This window comes from Leucoraja erinacea, chromosome 1, assembly GCF_028641065.1.
Source record: "Leucoraja erinacea ecotype New England chromosome 1, Leri_hhj_1, whole genome shotgun sequence".
NCBI lineage: Eukaryota > Metazoa > Chordata > Chondrichthyes > Rajiformes > Rajidae > Leucoraja > Leucoraja erinaceus.
This window is the reverse complement of record NC_073377.1, coordinates 68,064,404-68,089,227: the sequence shown is the minus strand read 5'-3', so window position 1 is coordinate 68,089,227 and position 24,824 is coordinate 68,064,404. Positions and strand designations below refer to the sequence as shown.

The 24,824-nt window shown below is 44.2% G+C and overlaps 1 protein-coding gene across 1 annotated transcript in view; it reads left to right on the top strand.

Annotated features, from left to right (window-relative positions):
* Positions 1-24,824, top strand: part of gabrb1 (gamma-aminobutyric acid type A receptor subunit beta1) — a 264,736-nt gene that overhangs the window by 162,600 nt on the left and 77,312 nt on the right. The window contains exon 5 of the mRNA XM_055636706.1: positions 14,709-14,791. Within this exon, the coding sequence (XP_055492681.1) occupies positions 14,709-14,791 (83 nt within the window). The remainder of the gene's footprint in view (positions 1-14,708; positions 14,792-24,824) is intronic.

The following is a 24,824-nucleotide window of genomic DNA, read 5'->3' as shown; positions in this document are numbered from 1 at the left end:
GCTGCTTCATCTGAGTAAGCGTGTTGTTAACCTGGACCACAGGGTGGAAGGAAAAAATGGACCATCGCTGTGATGGAAGGCCAAAAAAAAAAAAAAACTTACTCTCCCCCCCTGCCCCCTCCCCCCCCCCCCCCCCCCCCCCGATGTCAGAGTCAAAGTCAAAGTCAAAGCCCCCGGCTGGCGATGGCGATTGTCCCGCGGCCATTAAAGCCACGCCGGGTGATGCAAGGTCGCACACCGGGTCTTGGTGTTAGAGCCCCCGGCGTGCGCTCGCAGAGTCCCGCGGCCATTCCAAGCCGCGCGGGGCGGTGCTGAAAGGCCCCGCTCCAGGAGCTCTTCGACCCCGCAACTCGGGCGGGAGAAGTCGCCGTTGCGAGAGCCCTGAAAAGCGGTCTCCCTCCAGGGACCCGCAGGCTCCCGGTGCCGCCGTCCGCCAGACCCGCAGTTGCAGCCTCCGAATCTCCGGAGGCCGGGACGCAGCAGCAGCAGTGCTCCACCACCGCTCCACCCGCTCTGGACTCGGCCAGCTCCGCGACGGTGAGGTGAGTCGTTGGCACCAGAGTCCCCGGTCTTCTCCTGTTGGAGGCCGCTCCTCGTTGCAGCCCCAACGACAACGGAGACCCGACAAAGAAAAGGTCGGGTCTCCCGTGCAGGGAGATATTTAAAAGTTACCCCCCCCTCCCTCCCACCCCACCCCCCCCCCCCCACACACACACCCCAACAAAAAATAACAAAAACTACATAGAAACATAGACAAAAAATAATAAAAACGCGGACGGGCTGCAGAGGCTGCTGCTGACAAGAGTCGCATGAGGAGAAGAAAGGAAAATAGGGTTAGGAGCGAGAGATAGATCAGCCATGATTGAATGGCGCTGTAGACTTGATGGACCAAATAGCCTAATTCTACTCCTATTCCTTGTGACCTTATGGCCATGTCCTCTAGTCATTGACATTTCCATGGGAGAAAAGTTCTGACTTTCTATTCATTCTGTGCCTCATAATTTTAAATACTTCTCCCATGTAGACGGGGAGGAAGTTGCAGGGGAAGGTTCTCTAGTAAGAGGAGTGAGCAATGGTGCAAATGGGGAATTGAATCCGTGTCCTGGAGGGAATGTCACATCAGAATCTTGAAAGCAGTGAAGAGGGCAAGCTGGTGATTTCCCCAAGTTCTCCAACTGTTGGAATGACGGAGGATCCACATTGAATGTGGAGGCTGGTGTTTTGGATGGCATGGACAAGGCAGTGAAGAGAAACAATGCAAACAGAAGTGAATAAAAATGAAAGGCCACAGAGGTAGATTATGTCCCATTTGGTGGAGGGGAATACTCAGCTGAGGTGAAAGAAAAATGCATCAGAAGTTCTCGTATGCAAGTTGACATCGTCAGAACAGGTGCAACCAAAATGGTAAGGCATGAGATGGTATGTAATGGTACATTATTAGTCACATGTACCGAGGTACAGTGAAATTCATTTTTGTATACAGTTTGGTGCGTATCATAACAGTACCTAAACACTTAGATACATATTAGATAACCACCTCAGGTACAGTAGAAGTGTACAGCAGTAGTACACTGAGACAGTATACCGCCCATTTGGTACCATTTTCAATTCCCAGTTGTTGTAAGTGCATGGATCTTGATTTGACCATGAAGGTCTGTTCTGGCGGCGTTGGAAGTTTGGCCTGGCCAAGCATAGTCATGGTGTCCTCCAACAACATTTAGTCGTTCCATGCAGGAGGTGCGTAGATGGTCGCCCATCAGGCGCAGTTGAATTCTGACCTGCCGGATAATGACCTCGTCGGTGCCCATCTGTTGCCCTGGGCGATGAGTGATGGTGTCATGCTAGTGTCCAACATGGCCGACTGAATCCTCTGTGACTCACTGGGCAGTGAACTGTTTTAAATGGAGTCCTTTCAACCAACTGAGTAGAAGAAACTATTGTCAACATTGCTGTGAGTGTATAAAGGCACCTGACGGTGATGCCCGGCAGCAAACCGATGACCTCACGGACATATGGTGGGTAGAAAGCGTGCAGAAAGTCAGCATCTCACTGGTTGCCATTGCATGCATGGTTTTTTTAGTGATGCCAAGACCATCTGAAGTCGAAGCAATCTGACTGGGGTAACTCCCTGCTATCAGCTACAAGAGAGCTTATCTCCAGAATCTGCCTCAAGTGCCTCCACTTAATGACTAAAGAGCACATTCCTGAATCAGTGTGGATTCTCTTCATTCAGAAGCACAATGAACACAATCGTCACAGCAAGATGGCGGTAAAAGATGGCCAAAAATGGTGCAAAAAAACTAGGCTTATGTAGAAATGGTAGTCACGAGAAGGAGAAATTGGTTTTATGGGGATAGGATAAGGAAAGTGAAAGGTTCAGCTTGCGGATTTTTGTGAGAAGGCAGAAGCACTTTGAGCTTATTAAGGTGACCGTGAATTGGAGACTGTGAAGGAAGATCTGGAAAGGAAATTACAGAATGAGTCAACACCACACTTTTTTTCTACTTCTCGAGTGCTAGGTGCTGGCAGAAAAACAAGTGTAAAAACATGCTAATATATCTACGTGATGAAACTGTCTCCATGGCAACAGCAAGGAATGGTGCCACTTGTTCTTCAATCTTAGAAAATAACCTTTAACTGGAATCCATAACTGCTTGCAAAGGACATAAGGCATGTTACCCAATAACTTTGAGTCAGAGCCAAAGTAATCATGACTCAAAATGCACAAGGCTGACAAACATCACCTGGGAGAGTTTCACGTGGATCTTAATGATCTTAAAGCAAGGATAAAAGTCAGACATTGAAACTAGGAACTATCACCTCCTGAATTTAAATTGTGAATCATATAAAAAAATATGCCAGACTGGAAGCTTTTGTAACAATCATGTCATGCGGTGCATTGTAACAGTCTCTGTCGATCTGGGCTAACTCAAGTATTGAAGCCCAAATATCACCAGGCCTTCCCAGAAGATATAATGGACCCTGGCTTTATTATAAAACTGGAATCTTGTTGCGTCTCCACATCACTGGGTTTTGCCTCAGCACAATGCAGGGGATCCCTCAGGAAAATATACCTAATGTCAACATTTATCATCTGCCTCAGGGATATCCTATAAATAATGTCGCTAACAAAAAGCTCCAGAAACAATCAGCAAGAGAAAACAGGCAGAATTGGGGAAGGGACTGTGAAATATTCAGGCCCAAAACTGACCCTCTCTCTACACATGCTCCTGACCTATTGAGTTCTTACACCAGTTATTATCTCGTTTTCATATATCTAGTAGCTACAGTACTTTGTCACTTGTAGTCAGAAAATAATGCTCAGTTGGTATACACCAGGGCCCTTTGTAACAGGTTAGCCTACTGTGCTTAGTATGTGTAATGAATGAATCAGAACAAATAGTCATCAACAGAATTGGTTAGTGGACCAACAGAGGATGCTTTATTTTCTGTACTGGGAAGACCAAGTCAATAGATCTGTCACACTAATTTGGTATCCAGCTTGTTTGTGAAAAGATACCAAAGATTCTTCAGTTACAGTTCATTGCTCCTGCATCACAGTAATTGAATCAGAGATGCACTAGGGAGAGCATAGAGCTGGACAAGCTAATAGATCCTCAATAATCCTCACTGACTATTTCTCCTCAGTTTTTACTGTAGAGAAAGGCTTGTGGACAACGGAACTGGGGGCAGTCACGGCTTGTGTCTTGAGGGTAGTCAGTATTACAATCAAGGAAGTGCTGAATGTCCTAAAGTGTATGAAGGTAGACATATCTATCCAAGAAAACTGTGGGAAGCTAGAGAGGAAATGGCAAATGGCCTGGCTGAAATTCATGTCATCATTAAATCGCCGTGAGGTGCCAGTGGACTGGAAGGTGGCAAATGTTGTCCTCTATTTAAGAATGGGTGCAAGGAAAAGCCTGGAAACTATAGACCTGTGAGTCTACCATTTGTGGTCGGAAAGTTTTTTTGTGGTCGGAATTTTGATAGGCAAGGGCTGATATTCATGATTCAAGATTCAAGATTCAGAATGGGTTTATTATCACATGTACCATAAGGTACAGTGAAATTCGAGTTACCTTACGGTCACATCAAGTGAAAAGCAGTAAGACACACAATCACATAAAATAAAATTTAACATAAACATCCATCACAGCGGCTCTGCACATTCCTCACTGTGATCGAAGGCAATAAAGTCCAATCTCTCCCTCTTTCTTCTCCGCGGTTGGGGCTGTCGAACCATCCGTGGTTGGGGCCATCAAAGCTCCCGCAGCCAGCGAGGAGACCCTCGCGTCTGGGTGATGGAACTCCCTCATTGGGACAGTTGAAACTCACCAGGGCTTGGAGCCCCGACTCAGTGTCTAACCAGGGAACACAATGTTTAAACCGGGCTCCAAGATGTTAACATCCACATGCTGTGGTTGGAGCTCTCCACAGTCGATCCCCGGCAAAGGGATCGCAGCACCACGATGGAACCACAAAGTCTGCACCGTACCTGCGGTTGATGGGCCGGGTCGGTCACCAGGAAAGGCCACGCCACTCTGTGATGTGAGGCCACAATGGGGGACGGAGATACGACACTGAAAAAAATTGCATCTCCGTCGAGGTAAGAGATTGAAAATTGTTTCCCCAAACCACCACCCCCCCCCCGCCCCCCACACATAGAACAAACAAAGAAACACTAAATCATAATTTTAACACATACCGTATTTCCCGGCGTCGAAGACTATTTTTTACCCTAAAATAAGAATGATGTTGCTGTACTGAGGGATAGCCAAGTCTAGTAGCCAAGTTTGCTACTTTGTGCAGTGGGTCAGCATGGCCTGGGCTGCATAAAGTAGCAAACTGGGCTGTGCGGCCAGGGGTAAAGTTGTGGGGAGGGCAGGAGCATTGAGAAGGAGGGGGTCGGGGATCATGCCGCGGCGCTCCGGGCATGGAGCCACCTCATTGTGGCCAGGGAGGGAAGGGATCGCAGCACCACGATGGAACCACAAAGTCTGCACCGTACCTGCAGTTGATGGGCCGGGTCGGTCAGGGAGGGAAGTAGACAATGGAACTGGCCGCCACCTCAATGCCTCTGCCGGCCCGCCCGCCCGCCAGCCATGGTGACCTTTGGCACAGGCGCAACTGGTGGAGGTGGTGGTTAGCGGGTAGGTGGAAGGCTGGCTGCTCCGTGCCGGGCTCTTTCTCTCTCTCTCTCCCCGTTATGTGATCTCCCTGAGCCAGTAAGTCCCCGTCCCTCAGACCTGAACGGCACAACACATTGTGGGTTAGGCAAAGATGGAGGCTGCTCCGTCCTCATTGCCTCCTTGAAGGAGTTTCACATCTTCCTTTCTAAACTCAAAATGGGGGCGCGTCTTCGTCGCTGGGAAATACAGTACTTAAAATAACAAAACAGAAAGAAAAGACAGGCAGACCGTTGGCTAGGCAACCAGCGTCGGTGCCCTCTGGTGTTCAGGATTTGTCAGCACAATTTTGTACGTGAGAGATCGTATTTTTTGCAGATATGACTAAAAAGGTTGATGAGGGCAGAGTTGTAGATGATGTATATATAGATTTCAGCAAGCCATTTGACAAGGTTCCGCATGGTAGGATGCTCTGGAAGTTTAGACTACATGGGACCCATGGAGAGTTAGCCGACCGGATAAAAAATTGGCTTCATGGAAGGAAGCAGAGGGTGATTGTTGGAAGGTAGACTCAAAGAGTAACTATGCAGGACAGTTAGCGGGTATGCTGAGTTACTCCAGCATTTTGTGTCTACCTTCGATATAAAGCAGCATCTGCAGTTCTTTCCTACATTCGTGATTGTAGGAAGATTGTTTTTCGAACTGGTGACCTGTAACTAGTGATGTGCCTCAGGGTTCAGTGTTGGGACCATTGCTTTTTGTGGTTTATATCACTGATATGGATGAAAACGTACAAGGATTGATTAGTGAGTTTGCAGATGGCAATAAAGTGGGTGGTATTGTAGATAGCTCGGATGGATATCAAAGGTTACAGCAGAAACGATCAGTTGGGCAAGTGGGCAGAAGAACGGTTAATGGAGTTTAATGTCAGGTGTTGCATTTCAGGATGTCTAACCAGTGTAAGACCTTCACAGTAAATAGCAAAGCTCTGGGGAGTGTTGTACAGCAAAGAGTTCTATGAGTGCTGGTACATCATTCCTTGAATTTAGCATTACAGGTAGATAAGGTGGTCAAGAAAGTATTGGGCAGCCTTCATCGGACAGGGCTTTGTGTATAGCAGTTGGGATGTTATGTTACGGCTGTACAAGGCGCTGGTGAGGACACAGTTGGCCTCCTTGTTATAGGAAATATGTCGATAAGCTGGAAAAAGTACAGAAACTATTTATATTGCCAGATGGCTGAGCTATCGGGAGATCATAAGGTCATAAGTGATAGGAGCTGAATTAGGCCATTCAACCCATCACGTCTACGCCACCATTCAATCATGGCTGATCTATCTTTCCCCCCCAACCCCATTCTCCTGCCTTCTCCCCATAACTGCTAACACCCAAGAAATTGGGCTGGCTAGACTGTATTCCTTTGAGCGTAGGAGAATGAGGTGATCTTATATCGATGTATAAGACAAATAGATTGGGTAAAAGATTCTGTGCATCTACCCTGAGAAGGGGAATCAAGAACCAGAGAACATAGGTTTAAGGTGAGGGGGAAAAGATTTAGTATGAATCTGAGGGGCTACTTTTTCACCCAGTGGGTGGTGGGTAGATGGAATTACCTGCCGGATGAGGTAGTTGAGGCAGAAACTATAAAAAACATTTAAAAGGCATTTGGACAAATTAGGAAAGGTTTAGATGTATATATTGGGCCAGTGCAGATGGGGCACCTTGGTCAGTGTGGGCAAGCTGGGCTGAAGGGATTGTATGCTGTATGACTCTATAAGGATTTGGGAGCTAGTTCAATCCTTTGAACAATGATCAGTATCATCGCTGCTCATGAATGCCACTTAGACAGTGGATTCAATTGGTTTACTGGACCCTACATGAAGTCAAAGAGCTAGACATCATGGAAACAGACCCACTTTGTCCATGCCAAACAAGTTGGCATTCTAGGCAAGTCCTATTTGCTGACATTTGGCCCAATAGCCCTCTAAAAGTTTCCTTTGCAAATATCTGTCCAAATGTCCTTTAAAAGTCGTAATTGTACCTGATTCTATGGCTTCCTCTGGCAGCTCATAAATGGTTCAGTAGTTCATTACAGATATAGACCATCTTCTGAGTGATAACGTTTCCCTTAGGTCTCTCTTAAAGCTCTCCCCTCTCACCTTAAGCCTACGCCCCATTTTAGAATCCTCCACCGTGCAAAAAAGAGAGCAAGTGTTCTCTTTATCTATGTCCCCTCATGATCTAGTGCACCTCAATAAGATCATGTCTTAATGGACACTCCCAATAAAAAGTCTCATCCTCTCCAACCTCTATAACTCAAGCCCGCAAGTATAGTTAACTGCCCAGTGAATCTCTGTCCAACTTGATAACATCCTGCCATGGATGTGTGAGCTGCCAACTATCCACAAGATCATGACCAGTTTAAATCAGAATTTTACTTCGGAGTCATGTGAGTGACTACGTTAAGAACCCCGCTAGGACGCATGCGTGTCATATCGCTACACGCATTGCAACGAGTCACAGCAGGGGGAGAGGCAGAATTTAAAAGCCGGGAACAGCAGGTAAGGAGACTGCGTTCTTTCCACTTACTTTACAGGTGGAGGCATGGACAGATCCACGAGAAACAAGAAGGCTGCGAAAAAGCTGGCGGGGGAGAACCGCGGAGTTGCGGGCAGCCGGCAGCAGCCAACGGCACACCAATCTCCCGTAATGGGAACAGCTGTACCCGACTTTGCTCCCGCACCGGCCAAATCAACACCACGGCCGGGCGGTAAAGCGAAGCAAAAAACAGACAGAGTCGTTGACTCCGATGAGTCCGACTTTGAACAGCCGCGAGCGGCCAGTGCCCGTGAGCATTGGGGCCAGTTGGAGCGGCTTGAGGAACAGGAGCAGCCGCGAGCGGCCAGTGCCCGTGAGCATTGGGGCCGGTTGGAGCGGCTTGAGGAACAGGAGCAGCCGCGAGTGGCCTGTGCCCGAGAGCATAGGAGCCAGTTGGAGCGGCTGTTGGAGCAAATACTCCAAAGTGACAGGCTCCGGGAGAGGGAGCCTAGTCACAGTGGGCAGCTAGTAAGTCTTACAGCAGTGCCTCTTGTGGGGCTGCACAGTGTTTCTCCCTCATCAGAGGGGAGTACGGGGGGTCAATTCTGGGCTGACCCTGAAGAGGGGTGTGCAGAACATACCCCTAGTGTGCATGGGGTGCAAGAAAACCTATTGGATATGGTGTCCCAGTTTATCCAATCCGACCAAACTGGCCAAAAGCTGGAGCACAAAATAGCTGCAAGTATTAACTACATGTCATTCAACCAGCAACAAGGACAGGCATTATTGGACACCACAGCAAGACACTTACCACCAGGGAACTGCAAAACACTGAATGTTCCCAATGTTAACCAGTGTATTTGGAAACATGTCGGGGCATCAATCAGAGCCAGGGACTTGAAAATACAAAAAGTTCTGAAAGTCCTAACAGCGGGAATTACAGATCACCAAGATGGACCGGCTTTATTTTGCAACTCCCAATACGAGTTAAATAGTATTAGGAAGAGTGCCATCCAATCGGCTTTAGACCCCAAATTTGCAGGCCTCTGCAAACCTGGAACCTCCAAACCACCAATATTACTATTTGGAGGGGACTTATCCAAACAGGTAAAAGAACTTGACGAAGAGGCTAAAACCCTGGGGCTCATTAAAGCAACGTCCAAAAAAAACTACTTCGGCCAGAAACAGCACCCTTACGCACCCACCAGTCGGCCAAGACAAACTGGTGAAAGCTCGAAGGCCAGGAACACTCAACATCGGTCTTTTTTAGGCCATGGCCCAGACCGGCCTTCCTGGAAAATGCGCAAACCCTCAACACCGACCCAACTACAGACCCAGACACCGGCGCCTCAACGTCCACGGAGGATGCCGAAAAAGTAACAAACCTACCACTGGTAACCATGGAGGTAGGTGGGTCTGGTTCCTTACGAATTGAAGGGAGCATGGAGGTTGGTGGGAGATTACACTTCTATCTGGATGCATGGAATAAGTTAACTACCGACACTTATATTTTAAGCAGTATCCAGGGTTATACCATAGAATTTATACAAAAACATAACCCTCCAGTTCAGCATGTACCGAACCGAATGTTCGTGCTTACAGGCAAAGAAAAATCAAAAGCACATGCTGAACTACAGCGGCTTTATAAAAAAGGAGTAATTGAGAAAACCCAACACGAATCACAGGAATTCGTGTCCAACATCTTTATCAAAAATAAGAAAGATGGTGGTTGCCGCATCATCATAGATTTGACTAATTTGAATACTTTCGTACAATATATTCATTTCAAGATGGAAACCTTTGTTGCTGCTAAGCAATTGATTTCCAAAGGTTACTACATGGCAAGCATCGATTTAAAAGATGCTTACTATACAGTACCCATAAGAGGTGACCACAGATGCTATTTAAAATTCAACTGGATGGGTCAGCATATGGCAGTACAGGGCACTACCTGATGGGCTAACATCAGCCCCCAGGCTGTTCACTAAAATTTTGAAACCAGCCCCAGCGTTTCTGCGGAAACAAAAACACATGTTAATGGCATATCTAGATGACATACTTATTGTGGGCAAAACTTTGGAATTAGCTAAACAAGCGGTAACAGCCACAAAACAATTATTTGAAAAACTGGGGTTAATCATCCATCCAGTTAAATCTAAATTAACGCCTTCAACCACAATGGATTATCTGGGGTTCACCATTAACTGAGTTCACATGTCAGTGACTTTGTCGAAAGAAAAGGTTACAGCCTTAATAGAGGCTTGCAGCAAAATCATTGACATCACTAAACCATCCATCAGACTGGTAGCAAGAATAATTGGCAAAATAGTGGCTGCGTTTCCAGCCACACAATTCGGACCTTTACATTATCGAAATTTACAGAGGGCTAAAATACGAGCACTCAAAATTAATGGTGGTCATTTTGACAGACCAATGAAGCTACCAACAGAAGCCATAATGGAACTAAAATGGTGGAAAGATAACATTAGGCATTGTTCCAATCCAATCATTATCAGCAACCCGTCTATGGTACTACAAACTGATGCCAGTGCACTTGGTTGGGGTGCTACCAATTCCATCTCCAGCTGTGGAGGGAGATGGAATGCACAGGAGGCATCATTATTACAAACACTGGGCATAAACTACCTGGAAATGTTAAGTGCATTCCATGGCCTTAAGTCATATTGTTCTGGGTTATATCACCAGCATGTTAGACTACAAATTGACAACACCACCGTGGTAGCATATATCAACCATATGGGTGGAAACAAATCGACATCATGTGACAATCTGGCCAACACAATTTGGCAATGGTGTATCCAGAGATATATTTGGATATCAGCTACCTACTTACCAGGTAAACTAAATTTAGTGGCAGACACCAGGTCACGCAAATTCAATGAAAACACTGAATGGATGTTGGATAAAAATGTATTTGCTAAAATTACAGCACGGTATGGAACACCAGATATCGATCTATTCGCATCCAGGCTCAATCACCAGTTATTGAATTATGTTTCATGGGAACCAGACCCTGGGGCAGCGGCAACAGATGCATTTTCGCTGCATTGGGGGAAATTGTTTATAGATGCATTTCCTCCTTTCTGCCTCATCAGTCGGGTATTAAGGAAAATACAGCAAGACTCTGCGTCTGGTATTTTGATAGTACCCGATTGGCCTACTCAACCATGGTTCCCGGTGATACTCGACATGGTATTAGAACCATACATCACCATCCATCATAGACCTAATGTACTGGTTCATCCCGTAACAAGGGAAAGTCACCCATGTCATAATTATACAAACCTATTAATTTGTAGAGTTTGAAAGCACCTCTACTACACCTGGGACTGATGGACCGAACATTGGATATTATTTCAGCGGGCCACAGACAGTCCAACAAAAAACAGTACTTGGTGTACATCAAGAAATGGGAAATGTACTGTCGCAACAATAACATCACCCACAGATCTATGAACATCCCGTCTGTTCTGGAATACACCCCCTGGTAACCAAACTCATGAGGGGCATTTTTAATGTTAATCCCCCAAGAACCAGGTACTCCCAAATATGGGATGTGAGCCTTGTACTGACCATGTTAAGAAACTGGTCTCCACCTACAGCTCTGTCCCTACAGAAACTGACTATGAAAACAGTCATGCTGATGGCCTTGGTCACGGCACAAAGGGTCCAGTCGCTACAGAAACTAAGGCTGGACAACATGATTATTTCATCTGGAAATTTAACTTTTCACATCAATGAATTAGTCAAACAGAACAGACAGGGGTCAGCAGGCCTAAAAATAGAATTCAGGGCCTACCCGACAGATGATCGTCTCTGTATTGTAACACACTTACTATTATATATGGAGTATACTAAGATCATCAGAGGCAAAGAAATGGCACTTTTAATCAGCTACAAACAGCCACACAAAAAAGTGACAGTCCAAACCATCTCGAGATGGCTAAAACAGGTCCGAATAAAGGCTGGATAGACACTAACATTTTTAATTCTCACTCTACAAGGGCTGCAGCTACATTGGCAGCTATGAAGTTGGATGTTCCTATGGACCAAATCCTCAAGACAGCAGGATGGTCAACGGAGAAAACTTTCCAACGATTTTATAACAAACCAGTAATTGAACCTGGAACATTTGCAGAAACAATTTTAAGTTCTGTAATATAATTTTACCACATAAATGGGGGCTATAATTTGGTGTTAATAAAGTTATCGTTGTTTTTTAATATCGTATTGATGTCTAATGATGTTAACATTATTCTCCCCATAATCAAGGCAGATGTGATGCATGGACTCGTTTCCACGGCATGTAATCACAGAGCTTTAAAATCTTCACGTAGTCACTCACGTGACTCCGAAGTAAAATAGTAGATTAAATGAGAAATTTACCAGTTTGAAGTTTGATCGTTATTTTATGAGGGAACGTTGAGGGAATACATGCCCTCCGCTCCCACGCTTGATCATATATTCAACTGGTATCTCTTCTCTAATATTACTATGTTTAGTCATTACAGTTATCTGTGATTTCACACCGCATGTGTCCTAGCGGTGTTCTTCACGTATTCCCTCAACGTTACTCCTCATAAAATAACGATAAAACTTCATACTGGTAAGTTCTCGTTTAATCTTACTATTTATTAGCATTTGCACTTGGCCTCTGCATTAATGCTATAAGCAGAAAAGCTCCTCAAGTAAGTTTGTCGTTTTATGAAGCAATGCAATGTTTAGATTTCATCTGTCCTTTTTTTTTATTTTTTGTCCTGTTCAATGTGCAGTTTGCTGTGGTTTTTATATTGTTTTTATATTGTTTTTAACTGTGTATATGTTGGGGAGCACAGGGGTGGGGGGCTGGGGGAAACTTTTAAATCTCTTCCCTGCCCGGTCGACCCGACCTTTTCCATGTCGGGGTTGTCGTTGGAGCCCAGCACCGTGGAGGCCTCCAGCTGGGGGCTCCAGTCCAGCCTGCCAGAACCACCTGGGGGGGGCCTCGTGGGGAGCTGTGGCGGAGCGCGGCTGCCAACTTAGCCAGGCTCCGTGTGGGCTGGCGCGGTCCCTCGGAGCAGTGGGGAGCTCCTGCGGAGGAGCTTCTCCCGCGAGTTGAGGGGCTGAAAACCGAGGCACTCTCTAGAATTTAGGGATTGAGAGGGGATCTCCAGCTTACAAAATGCAGGGTTGGGCAGGCTAGTGGACAGTCCCGACGGGGGAATCAGGACAAGGGGTCACAGCTCGGGGGAAATCCCTAGCGGGAAACACAGAGCTCCTCGGAACTCTGGAACTCCTGCCACAGAGGGTAGTTGAGGCCAGTTCATTGGCTATATTTAAGAGGGAGTTTCTTGTGGCCAGGGGGTATGGAGAGAAGGCAGGTACGGGATACTGAGTTGGATGCGGGGCTGAAAATTGAATGTCCGTGAGCGAGGCTTTTCATCGCCCGCGCAGCTTTAACGGCTGCGTGACTTGCCATCGCCCGCCAGGGGCTTTAACATCGGGAGAGGATGGAGAGCAGGGGAAAGACAAGACTTTGCCTTCCATCACAATGAGGAGGAACTGCACTGTGATGGATGTTTGTGTAAATTGAGTTGGTTGTGTGTCTTGTAAAATTGTTTCTTTTTGATGTATGGCTACAGTAACCAGGGACTCAAGATGGAAATTAGCTACTGGCTTTAATCTTGCATATTTACATGTAAATGTTTATTAATGTGCACTGTTCCTGTTTAAAAAATAAATAAAAGGAAAAATAAAAGTCTCTGCAGAATGACAATTTCAAATCATTGAAATGTGATCATTACACGGGAGACTGGACCTGCTGGTATCTTGAACTAAAAACAAACTACTGGAGTAAATCAGTGAGTCAAGCAGCATCTATGGTGGCAAATGGTCACATGGTGTTTCATCACAGGACTTTTCTTTGGACAAAAGGACACAAATTGCTGGAGTAACTCAGCGGGTCAGGTAGCATTTCTGGAGAACATGGATAGGAGAGGTTTCGCGTTGGAACCCGTCGTCAGACTGAATGGTCCTGACCCAAAACATAACTTTTCCATGTTCCCCAGAGATACTGCCTGACCCACCGAGTTACTCAAGCACTTATGTCCTTTTTAATAAACCAGCATCTGCAGTTCCTTGATTCTAGCTTTCTTCAGATAGATGGTTCACGGTGAAACAACAATGTTTGTGGTTTCCAGTTTATACTAAGCCTCAAAGGTAAATGTCAAGGAATATTGTCTATTATTTCTAGTATCTTCGTATTATATGAGGTTGGGAGATTTTTTTAGTTATGTTATGTAAAAACACGTCTTTCTCTTGCTCTATTCCATGATAATGAGCTTCTTTTCCTGCACTGTGCCACCAGCTTAATGATGTTGGCAATACTATGTTATCTTTTGTATCAGTTCCATTTAATTTCAAATTGGTATCTGCATGTTATCAACCTTTGGTGAGTGAATACTATAAGAGCTATGCTATTGCTATTTCCTCTTACAAATCTTATAAAATGGAACATTGGAAAGAGAATCAGTGACAAGACACTCGGTACAATATTATAAATATAGACGGAATGGTCCTAGTATTAATAGTAAATCAGAAAGAATGTGAAGATCCAAATGTTTTAACTTGAACCATGCCTGCCATTCAGATAGCTGGGGATTAAAACAATTCTTAAATGTATACGAGCAATAAATATGAATGCATATTTAATGTATCATCCGCTGCCAGTGAAGGAATATATTGCATTATTCTCCAAGTAAGATGGAATCTTTTGACCTCAGCTGGTTTACCAATAATAAAAGTGGAGGGAAGCGTTTGCTCAGAGAGTAAGTGAAGTGATGGTGCAGTTATTTTGTATTCAGCATTACTGTCTTTTCCTATTATTCCACTCATGCCGAACAACCTCTGAACTAGAATTCATTTGGCTTCATAACTTGATCAAACAAGCCAACAGGAAAAAAATTGTAAAGGGTCAGATTGCAAACAAGATTATCAGAAGGATTCTCAGAAGTAGTTAGAAACATTTTTCATTCTTCTATTACAGAATCACAACCACAGCAGCATGTATGATGGACCTGAGGAGATATCCCTTAGATGAGCAGAACTGCACACTTGAAATAGAGAGCTGTAAGTTCTACAGTATTCCCTGTTCTAATGCAACGAGGTAATAATTGAGATAAAGTTGTATTGTGATGTATGGAGCGTCCAGTGAGTACAAAATATTATAAGATTCAACTTTTTTCCCTTGTGCTGCTACTGACTTGGAAGATATTTTGATCACCAATGGATGACTTTGACTAAGAATTATTGCAGACCATCCTTGCCGGACACCTGCAAAGTTTTCTGCTGAGACAATAAACACTGAACTGCGTGGAGTGTGGCTGCAACATTCACCAGCTGAAGGGGCATGTGAGAATTAAATGAGTGTGTTTTGTTTCATTAGCATTTTTTTGTTTTACTTTTCTGTTCCATAGCTGCATATTTGCCATTGGATGCAACATTTCAAACTATAGGGCCCTAATCCTAAACATCGCCTATCCATGTTCTCCAGGGATGCTGTCAGACCTGTTAAGTTACTCTAGCGCTTTCTGTCTTTTTTTCGTGAAACTGCACTTACAGTACCTTGTTTCCACACTTCAAAATATAGTGTGCCGAGTCCAGGAACTGACAAGTACCCATTATTAGAGAGACTCATCAGGTTAGGCAGCATTTGTGGAGATAGAAGCAGAAACTCAAAGCATTGCTGATCGATTAGCCAGGAAAGTGAAAAAAACAAGTTTTTAATTATAGTGAAAGGAGGGAAGATCTGCAAGATCTGCGAGAGAGATTGAATATTACGTGGTGGTAGGGTCAACTGAGAACAGTTGGAAAAGACAAGTGAATAATACAAATATCTCCAAGGACATTGTAAATAGAATGAGATGAAAGAAATGTGAAACTGCCAGAGTTTTATCAAAAGCATTGAATGCAGCAGATGTGAAATACAGGGTTGGAATGTGGAATTCAATATTGAGTACGTGCAATACGCCTAATTGAAAAGTGAGGTTTTGTTTCTCAAGATTATATTGGATTGTGTTAGAGGAGAGGTGAGGACAATCAAAGATCAAATAGGAAATTTACTCATGGAGGCAATGGAATGGTTGAGGCACTAAATGAGCATTATGGTTTATGAAGGAGCACAATGGGATTGATGTTTCAGATATGAGATGCTGTATCATGGGCTAAAGGATAATAAAAAGGAGGTACTTACTAAATAATAAAATGAATAAATCAATAGACAATAGGTGCAGGAGTAGGTCATTCAGCCCTTCGAGCCAGCACCGTCATTTAACGTGATCATGGCTGATCATCCACAATCAGTACCCCGTTTCTGCCTCCTCCCCATATCTCCTGACTCCGCTATTTTTAAGAGCCCTATCCAGCCCTCTCTTGAAAGCATCCAGAGAACCTGCCTCCACCACCCTCTGAGACAGAAAATTCCACAGACTCACCACTCTCTGTGAGAAAAAGTGTTTCCTCGTCTCCGTTCTAAATGGCTTACTCCTTATTCTTAAACTGTGGCCCCCTAGTTCTGGACTCCCCCAACATCGGGAACATTTTTCCTGCCTCTAGCGTGTCCAAACCCTTAACAATCTTATAAGTTTCAATGATATCTCCTCTCATCCTTCTAAACTCCAGAGTGTACAAGCCCAGCTGCTCAATTCTCTCAGCATATGACAGTACCGCCATCCCTGGAATCAACCTTGTAAGCCTACTCTGCACTCCCTCAATAGCAAGAATGTCCTTCCTCAAATTAGGGGACCAAAACTGCACACAATACTCCAGGCGTGGTCTCACTCGGGCTCTGTACAAATGCAAAAGGACTTCTTTGCTCCTATATTCGACTTCTCTTGTTATAAAGGCCAACATGCCATTCGCTTTCTTCACTGCCTGCTGTACCTGCATGCTTACTTACATAGACTGATGAACAAGGACCCCCAGATCCCGTTGTATTTCCCCTTTTCCCAACGACACCATTTAGATAGCCATCTGCCTTCCTGTTTTTGCTACCAAAGTGGGTAACCTCACATTTATAAAAACATAGAAATTAGGTGCAGGAGTAGGCCATTCGGCCCTTCGAGCCTGCACCGCCATTCAATATGATCATGGCTGATCATCCAACTCAGTATCCCGTACCTGCCTTCTCTCCATACCCTCTAATTCCCTTGGCCACAAGGGCCACATCTAACTCCCTCTTAAATATAGCCAATGAACTGGCCTCGCCTACCCTCTGTGGCAGAGAGTTCCAGAGATTCACCACTCTCTGTGTGAAAAAGGTTCTTCTCATCTCGGTTTTAAAGGATTTCCCCCTCATCCTTAAGCTGTGACCTCTTGTCCTGGACTTCCCCAACATCGGGAGCAATCTTCGTGCATCTAGCCTGTCCAACCCCTTAAGAATTTTGTAAGTTTCTATAAGATCCCCTCTCAATCTCCTAAATTCTAGAGAGTATAAACCAAGTCTATCCAGTCTTTTTTCATAAGACAGTCCTGACATCCCAGGAATCAGTCTGGTGAACCTTCTCTACACTCCCTCTATGGCAATAATGTCCTTCCTCAGATTTGGAGACCAAAACTGTACGCAATACTCCAGGTGTGGTCTCACCAAGACCTTGTACAACTGCAGCAGAACCTTCCTGCTCCTATACTCAAATCCTTTTGCTATGAAAGCTAACATACCATTTGCTTTCTTCACTGCCTGCTGCACCTGCATGGCTACTTTCAATGACTGGTGTACCATGACAACCAGGTCTCGCTGCATCTCCCCTTTTCCTAGTCGGCCACCATTTAGATAATAGGCTACTTTCCTGTTTATGCCACCAAAATGGATAACCTCACATTTATCCACATTATACTGCATCTGCCAAACATTTGCCCACTCACCCAGCCTATCCAAGTCACCTTGCAGTCTCCTAGCATCCTCCTCACAGCTAACACTGCCCCCCAGCTTAGTGTCATTCGCAAACTTGGAGATTTTGCCTTCAATTCCCTCATCCAGATCATTAATATATATTGTAAATAGCTGGGGTCCCAGCACTGAGCCTTGCGGTACCCCACTAGTCACTGCCTGCCATTGTGAAAAGGACCCGTTTACTCCTACTCTTTGCTTCCTGTTTGCCAGCCAGTTCTCTATCCACATCAATACTGAACCCCCAATGCCATGTGCTTTAAGTTTGTATACTAATCTCTTATGTGGGACCTTGTCGAAAGCCTTCTGGAAGTCCAGATACACCACATCCACTGGTTCTCCCCTATCCACGCTACTAGTTACATCCTCGAAAAAGTCTATAAGATTCGTCAGACATGATTTACCTTTCGTAAATCCATGATGACTTTGTCCAATGATTTCACCACTTTCCAAATGTGCTGCTATCCCATCTTTAATAACTGACTCTAGCAGTTTCCCCACTACCGATGTTAGACTAACTGGTCTGTAATTCCCCATTTTCTCTCTCCCTCCTTTCTTAAAAAGTGGGGTTACGTTTGCTACCCGCAAATCCTCAGAAACTACTCCAGAATCTAAAGAGTTTTGAAAGATTATTACTAATGCATCCACTATTTCTGGAGCTACTTCCTTAAGTACTCTGGGATGCAGCCTATCTGGCCCTGGGGATTTATCGGCCTTTAATCCATTCAATTTACCCAACACCACTTCCCGGCTAACCTGGATTTCACTCAATTCCTCCAACTCCTTTGACCCGCGGTCCCCTGCTATTTCCGGCAGATTATTTATGTCTTCCTTAGTGAAGACGGAACCAAAGTAGTTATTCAATTGGTCCGCCATATCCTTGTTCCCCATGATCAACTCACCTGTTTCTGACTGCAAGGGACCTACATTTGTTTTAACTAATCTCTTTCTTTTCACATATCTATAAAAACTTTTGCAGTCAGTTTTTATGTTCCCTGCCAGTTTTCTTTCATAATCTGTTTTTCCTTTCCTAATTAAGCCCTTTGTCCTCCTCTGCTGGTCTCTGAATTTCTCCCAGTCCTCCGGTATGCTGCTTTTTCTGGCTACTTTGTACGCATCATCCTTCGCTTTGATACTATCCCTGATTTCCCTTGTTATCCACGGATGTACTACCTTCCCTGATTTATTATTTTGCCAAACTGGGATGAACAATTTTTGTAGTTCATCCATGCAGTCTTTAAATGTCTTCCATTGCATATCCACCGTCAACCCTTTTAGAATTAATTGCCAGTCAATCTTGGCTAATTCATGTCTCATACCCTCAAAGTTACCTTTCTTTAATTTCAGAACCATTGTTTCTGAATTAACAATGTCACTCTCCATCCTAATAAAGAACTCAACCATATTATGGTCACTCTTGCCCAAGGGGCACGTACAACAAGACTGCTAACTAACCCTTCCTCATTACTCAATACCCAGTCTAAAATAGCCTGCTCTCTCGTTGGTTCCTCTACATGTTGATTTAGATAACTATCCCGCATACATTCCAAGAAATCCTCTTCCTCAGCTCCCCTGCCAATTTGATTCACCAAAACTATATGTAGATTGAAGTCACCCATTATAACTGTTTTGCCTTTGTCGCACGCATTTCTAATTTCCTGTTTGATACCATCTCCAACTTCACTACTACTGTTAGGTGGCCTGTACACAACACCCACCAGCGTTTTCTGCCCCTTAGTGTTTCGCAGCTCTACCCATACCGATTCCACATCCTCCAAACTAATGTCCTTCCTTTCCATTGCGTTAATCTCCTCTCTAATCAGCAACGCTACCCCACCTCCTTTTCCTTTCTCTCTATCCCTCCTGAATATTAAATATCCGTGTAGTCTTTTTTGCTCCTGGACATCAAGTTGCCAAACTAGGCCATGATGCAACATGTCAAAATGCTCTCTACTGTGCACCTGTAGAAGTTTAGGAGAATTCTCTTCGACATGCCGAATCTCCGTTATATTCTCAGGAAGTAGAGTCGCTGATGTGCCTTCTTTATAATTGCATCGGTGTGCTGGGTTCAGGAAACATCTTCTGATATATGCACACCTAGGAATATGAAGTTATTGACCCTCTCCATTATCGTCCCATAGATATAAACAGGATTGTGGGGCCTCATCCTTCCCCTACTAAAGTCCACAATCAGTTCCTTGGTCTTACTGATGTTGAGAGCCAGGTTGTTGTGCTGGCACCATTTGGTCAATCAGTCGATCTCACTTCTATACTCTGACTCGTCAACATCTGTGATTCGTCCAACCTCAGTGGTGTCATCGGTGAACTTGATGATGGAGTCCGCACTATGTCCGGCTACGCAGCCATGGTTATAGAATAGGGAAAGCAGGGGGCTGAGCACGCAGCCTTGAGGTGCTCCCGTGCTGATTGTTACTGAGTGGTTCCTCCAATTCGACCAAACTGTGGTCTGTGGATGAGGAAGCCGAGGATCCAATTGCAGAGGGATGCGCAAAGGCCCAGTTCCGTGAGCTTGGTAACCAGCTTGGAAGGGATGATGGTATTAAATGCCGAGCTGTAGTCTATAAACAACAGCCTGACGTAGGTGCTTTTATTGTCCAAGTGGTCCAGTGCGGAGTGGAGAGCCAATGAAATTGCATCTACCATTGACCTGTTGTGGCAGTATGTGAACTGTAGTGGGTTGAGGTTCTTGTCAAGGTAGGAGTTGATGTGCACCATAACCAACCTCTCAAAGCACTTAATCACTACAGAAGTTAGTGCCACTGTTCAATAGTAATTGAGGCACGTCACCTTACTCTTAGTATTATTGATGACCTCTTAAAGCAGGTGGGAACCTCAGACCTCAAAAGGGAGAGGTTGAAAATGTCCGTAAAAACTCCCGCCAGTTGGACTGCACAGGTGTTGAGAACTCAACCGTGTATACCATCAGGTCAAGGTGCTTTCCGTGGGTTCACCCCCCTGAAGGATCTTCTGACTGTGACTGTAATACCATCAGGGTGAATGGGGCTCGGGAAGGCACATCAGTGTTCTCCCTATCAAACAGTGCATTGAGCGCATTGAGCTCGTCATGGAGTGATGCTACGCTGTTGTTTGAGCCGCCTCCTGATTTTGCATTGTCGGAGGTGATGGCATTCAAGCCCTGCCACAGTTGCTGAACATCCGTCTCATCCTCCAGCTTAGAGAAAAAGTCCCTTTTGGCATTTTTGCTGGCCTTACCACGGTCGTTATCTGCACTTCTTATCGACCTCTGCATCGCCAGACCTGAATGCCCGGGATCTAGTCTTCAGAAGAATGCGGATATCATGGTTGGAGAAAATGCTTGTGACACATCTACATGCTTTGCTACTTGAACAAAGGTGTTACCCCTTTTTAAATAAATTATCAATGTCAGTATTAAACGGGAAAAGAAAGACAAATATTTCATGTTTGCTCAATAAAATTACCAAAAATAGTTTCTAGCCTAATTTGTAGAATATATGCTGCTCTGGAGTGAGGATCTTGGGTTAGATAGACTTGGAAATTCCATGTTTAATTTCTGTGGACACCCCAATGAAGAACTATAGCTGTACTATTATACAACATAAAACAGTACGGCACAGAAACAGGCCTTTCGGCCCACAATGTTTGCTCCAAATATGATGCCGTTAAACTGATCTGACCTGCCTGTACTTGATCTATAGTCTACTATTCCCATCACTTCCATGTGCCTATCTAAAAGCCTCTTAAACATCACTATTGTATCTGCTGCCACCACCACCCCTGGCAATGTGTCCCAGGCTCCCACCATTCTCTGTGTAAAACACTTGCCAGCACATCTCCATTGTACTTTCCTCCCTCATCTTCTAGCTGTGCCCTCTAGTGCTGGACATAGAAACAGACACTTCACCCCACAATGTCTATGCTGACTATAATGCCTATCTACACTAATCACACTTGCATGTTTTCATTCTATATCCCTCCAATCCAGAAAACATCCCTTTGAATCTTTTCTGTACCTTCTTTAGCTTAGTCACATCCTTCCAACTGTGTACGCAAAACTCCTAGTGTGACCAAACCAACATTGTGTACAGCTGTAATGTGATTTCCCAGCTCTCGTAATCAAATCCCTTGGCTGATGAAGGTAAGCATGCCATTCTCCTATTGACCACTTTCAGGGAACTCTGTACCTTTACCCACAGTGTCTCTGTATGTCTTACCTCATTTAACTTCCCAAAATGCATCATTGGTCTGAGTTATGTTCCATCTGCCATTCCTTTGCCCACCTCCCCAGTTAATCACGATCATGCTGCAACCTTAGATGCACCAGCCCACCTTGCTTGCACAAAGCCACAGAAACTATCCCTAATAAATCTTTGATTTCCAAATGCAAATAAATCCTATCCCTCAGAATCCCGTCTAATAACTTTCCAACCACTGACATAAGGCTCAAAGGTCTAAAGCCTAATGTAATTAAAGACACAACATAGCCACTACAACAATGAATCAATTAGATATTATTGAATAGTAGAATATCCAGGGGGGGTAAATGGCCAAGTGCTATTAAGTGCAAGGGTCCTATCTGCATATTCCATAAAAATCAAGCTGAAAATCTTAGAAACATTGGGCAGCTCAACCATGGAAGAAGAAGCAAAGTTACTGATCAGGCCAATGGCCTTTTAGTGCAACTGGGAAAAGTTAAATGTGAAACAAATGTTTTGCTGTAAAAATAAGGAACTGAGGCGGAGAACATGGCGGGGTAGAGACCAGGTGAGGTTGAATGACTGAATTGGCGATGGACCCTGCAAAAAGAGAAGAGAACTAGTTAATAGTCGTACATATTTCCATCAATTTTTGTTTTATTTTTAAATCTTCAGTTACTGCAGTATTTACTTTTGGATTTGGATAATGCTTTTACTCACTCAGCCATTGGGGATCTACTAACTGAAAACTTTGTATTATAACACATGCTGTCAGAAGACCTTTCCCTCTAATGTCCTCAAGGAAGCTACCTGCTCCCTTGCAGCTGAGTAAACACTATATTCTTGCCTCGCTGGCATGAAAGTAACCAATGACACTGCTACTTGATGACCATCTAATGAGGCATTATTTACAAGTGCATCAGCTGGCATTACATTTCCTTAGTCTTGCCAGAGTGAGGATTATATATTTCTATCTATGTTGAATACAGCAAAAGAAAGAATCCCTTTTCAATAATGACTTTTTGCTGGGGGATTAACCCACAGCTCTTGGCCCAACAAACAGCCGCCCGTCCAGTGCATGACAGTATTTTTCCATAAAATAGCAACACTCAATTTATTTCCTTACATTCTTAGTTGCGCTGTTGAAATTTGAACCGTTATTGTTGCAGCATTCAGCTTTATCATCATTAGAAACTGGAGGATATTGGACAGCTGGTGGAAAAAAAATAAAAGGAGGAGGGAGGGTGGCACAGATCAGGGTAAAAGGAGGAGGTAAGTAAGAAATGGGAATGAAGGAGGCAAATGTGAGTGAAAGGCGGGGAAAGGAATAAGGAAGGAGATGAAGCAGACGAAAGAACAAGAAGAGGTGTACAGAAACAACAGAATTTAGGAGAGTGGAAGTGGAGGGGAGTTGGCATGAGATGAAGAGATAAGAGAGGGTGAGATGATTTTGGACCAGAAGAATGGTAGGCTGCTCTGGAAGGTTAGATCGCAAGGGTTCCAAGAAGGGATAGCTGAATTGATAGCAAATTGGCTTCATGGAAGGAAGCAGAGAGTGATGGTGAAAGGTAGCTTCTTGGACTGGAGGCCTGTGACTAGTGGTGTGCCTCTACAGTGAATGGTAAAGCAGAGGGATCTAGGAGTGCAGGTGCATGGTTCCTTGAAGGTCGAGTCGCAGGTAGATAAGGTGGTCAAAAAGGTTTTTGGCACACTGGCCTTCATCAGTCAGCGTATTGAATATGGAAGTTGGGAGGTCATGGTGCAGTTGTACAAGACGTTGGTGAGTCGCTTTTAAAGTATTGTTTTTAGTTCTGGGCACCATGTTATAGGAAAGATATGATCAAGCATTAAAGGGTTCAGAGAAGATTTACAAGGATGTTGCCAGGACTAGAGAGTCTAAGTTATATGGAGTGGTTGAGTAGGCTGGTCTCTATTCCTTGGAGCGCATGAGGATGATGGGTGATCTTATTGAAGTGTATAAAATCATGAGAGGAATAGATCGGATAGATGCACATAATCTCTTGCCCAGAGTATGGGAATCGAGGACCAGAGAACCTAGGTTCAAGGTGAAAGGGAAAAGATTTAATAGGAATCTGAGGGGTAACGTTTTCACACAAAGGGTGGTGGGTGTATGGAACAAGCAGCCAGAGGAGGTAGTTGATGCTGGGACTATCCCAACGTTTAAGAAACAGTTAGATAGGTACATGGATAGGACAGGTTTGGAGAGATATGGACCAAGCGCAGGCAGGTAGTACTAGTGTAGCTGGGATGTGTTGGCCGGTGTGAGCAAGTTGGGCTGAAGGACCTGTTTCAACACTGTATCACTATGACTCTATGACTCTAAGAAGGAAGCAAACTTGGTTGATAAGAGAAGAGGAGAAGAAACCAATGAGATGAGGAATATCATAATAGTATTATTTCCGATCATTCTCCTCTAACCTTCTCCCTAAAACTAGAAGGAATGTACAATAAAAAAACCTTCTGGAGATTTAATCCTCAAATATTAACTGACCCAACTTGCTGTGAATATCTAAAACAACAGATGGAATTGTTCTATGAGACAAATGATACACCAGGTATTTCGGCTTCGTTATTATGGGAATCTTTTAAGGCCTTTATTAGAGGTTCTATCATTTCATATCAAGCATATCAACTGGAATTAGAAGAACAGATCAGACAGCTGGATTCAGAAAATACTATAGATCCTATGGATAAACATAATAAGATAGCAGTATTAAAATTCAAGTTAAATCAAATTCTCTCCGCAAGAGTTATCAGGCTATTTCAAATTACTAATTAGAAAAATTTTGAATTTGGAGTCAAACCGCATAAACTTCTCACATGTCAGTTGAGAAAAGTGGAAAAGGATCATATTATTCAAAAAATTAGATCAGAAAAAGGTGAACTGTTCACACTTCCTAAAGATATTAACGAAAGATTTGTACAATTCTATCAAAATTTATATACATTTAAAACTTCAGCAGAAACGTTGAAAATTAAAGACTTTCTTGACAACTGT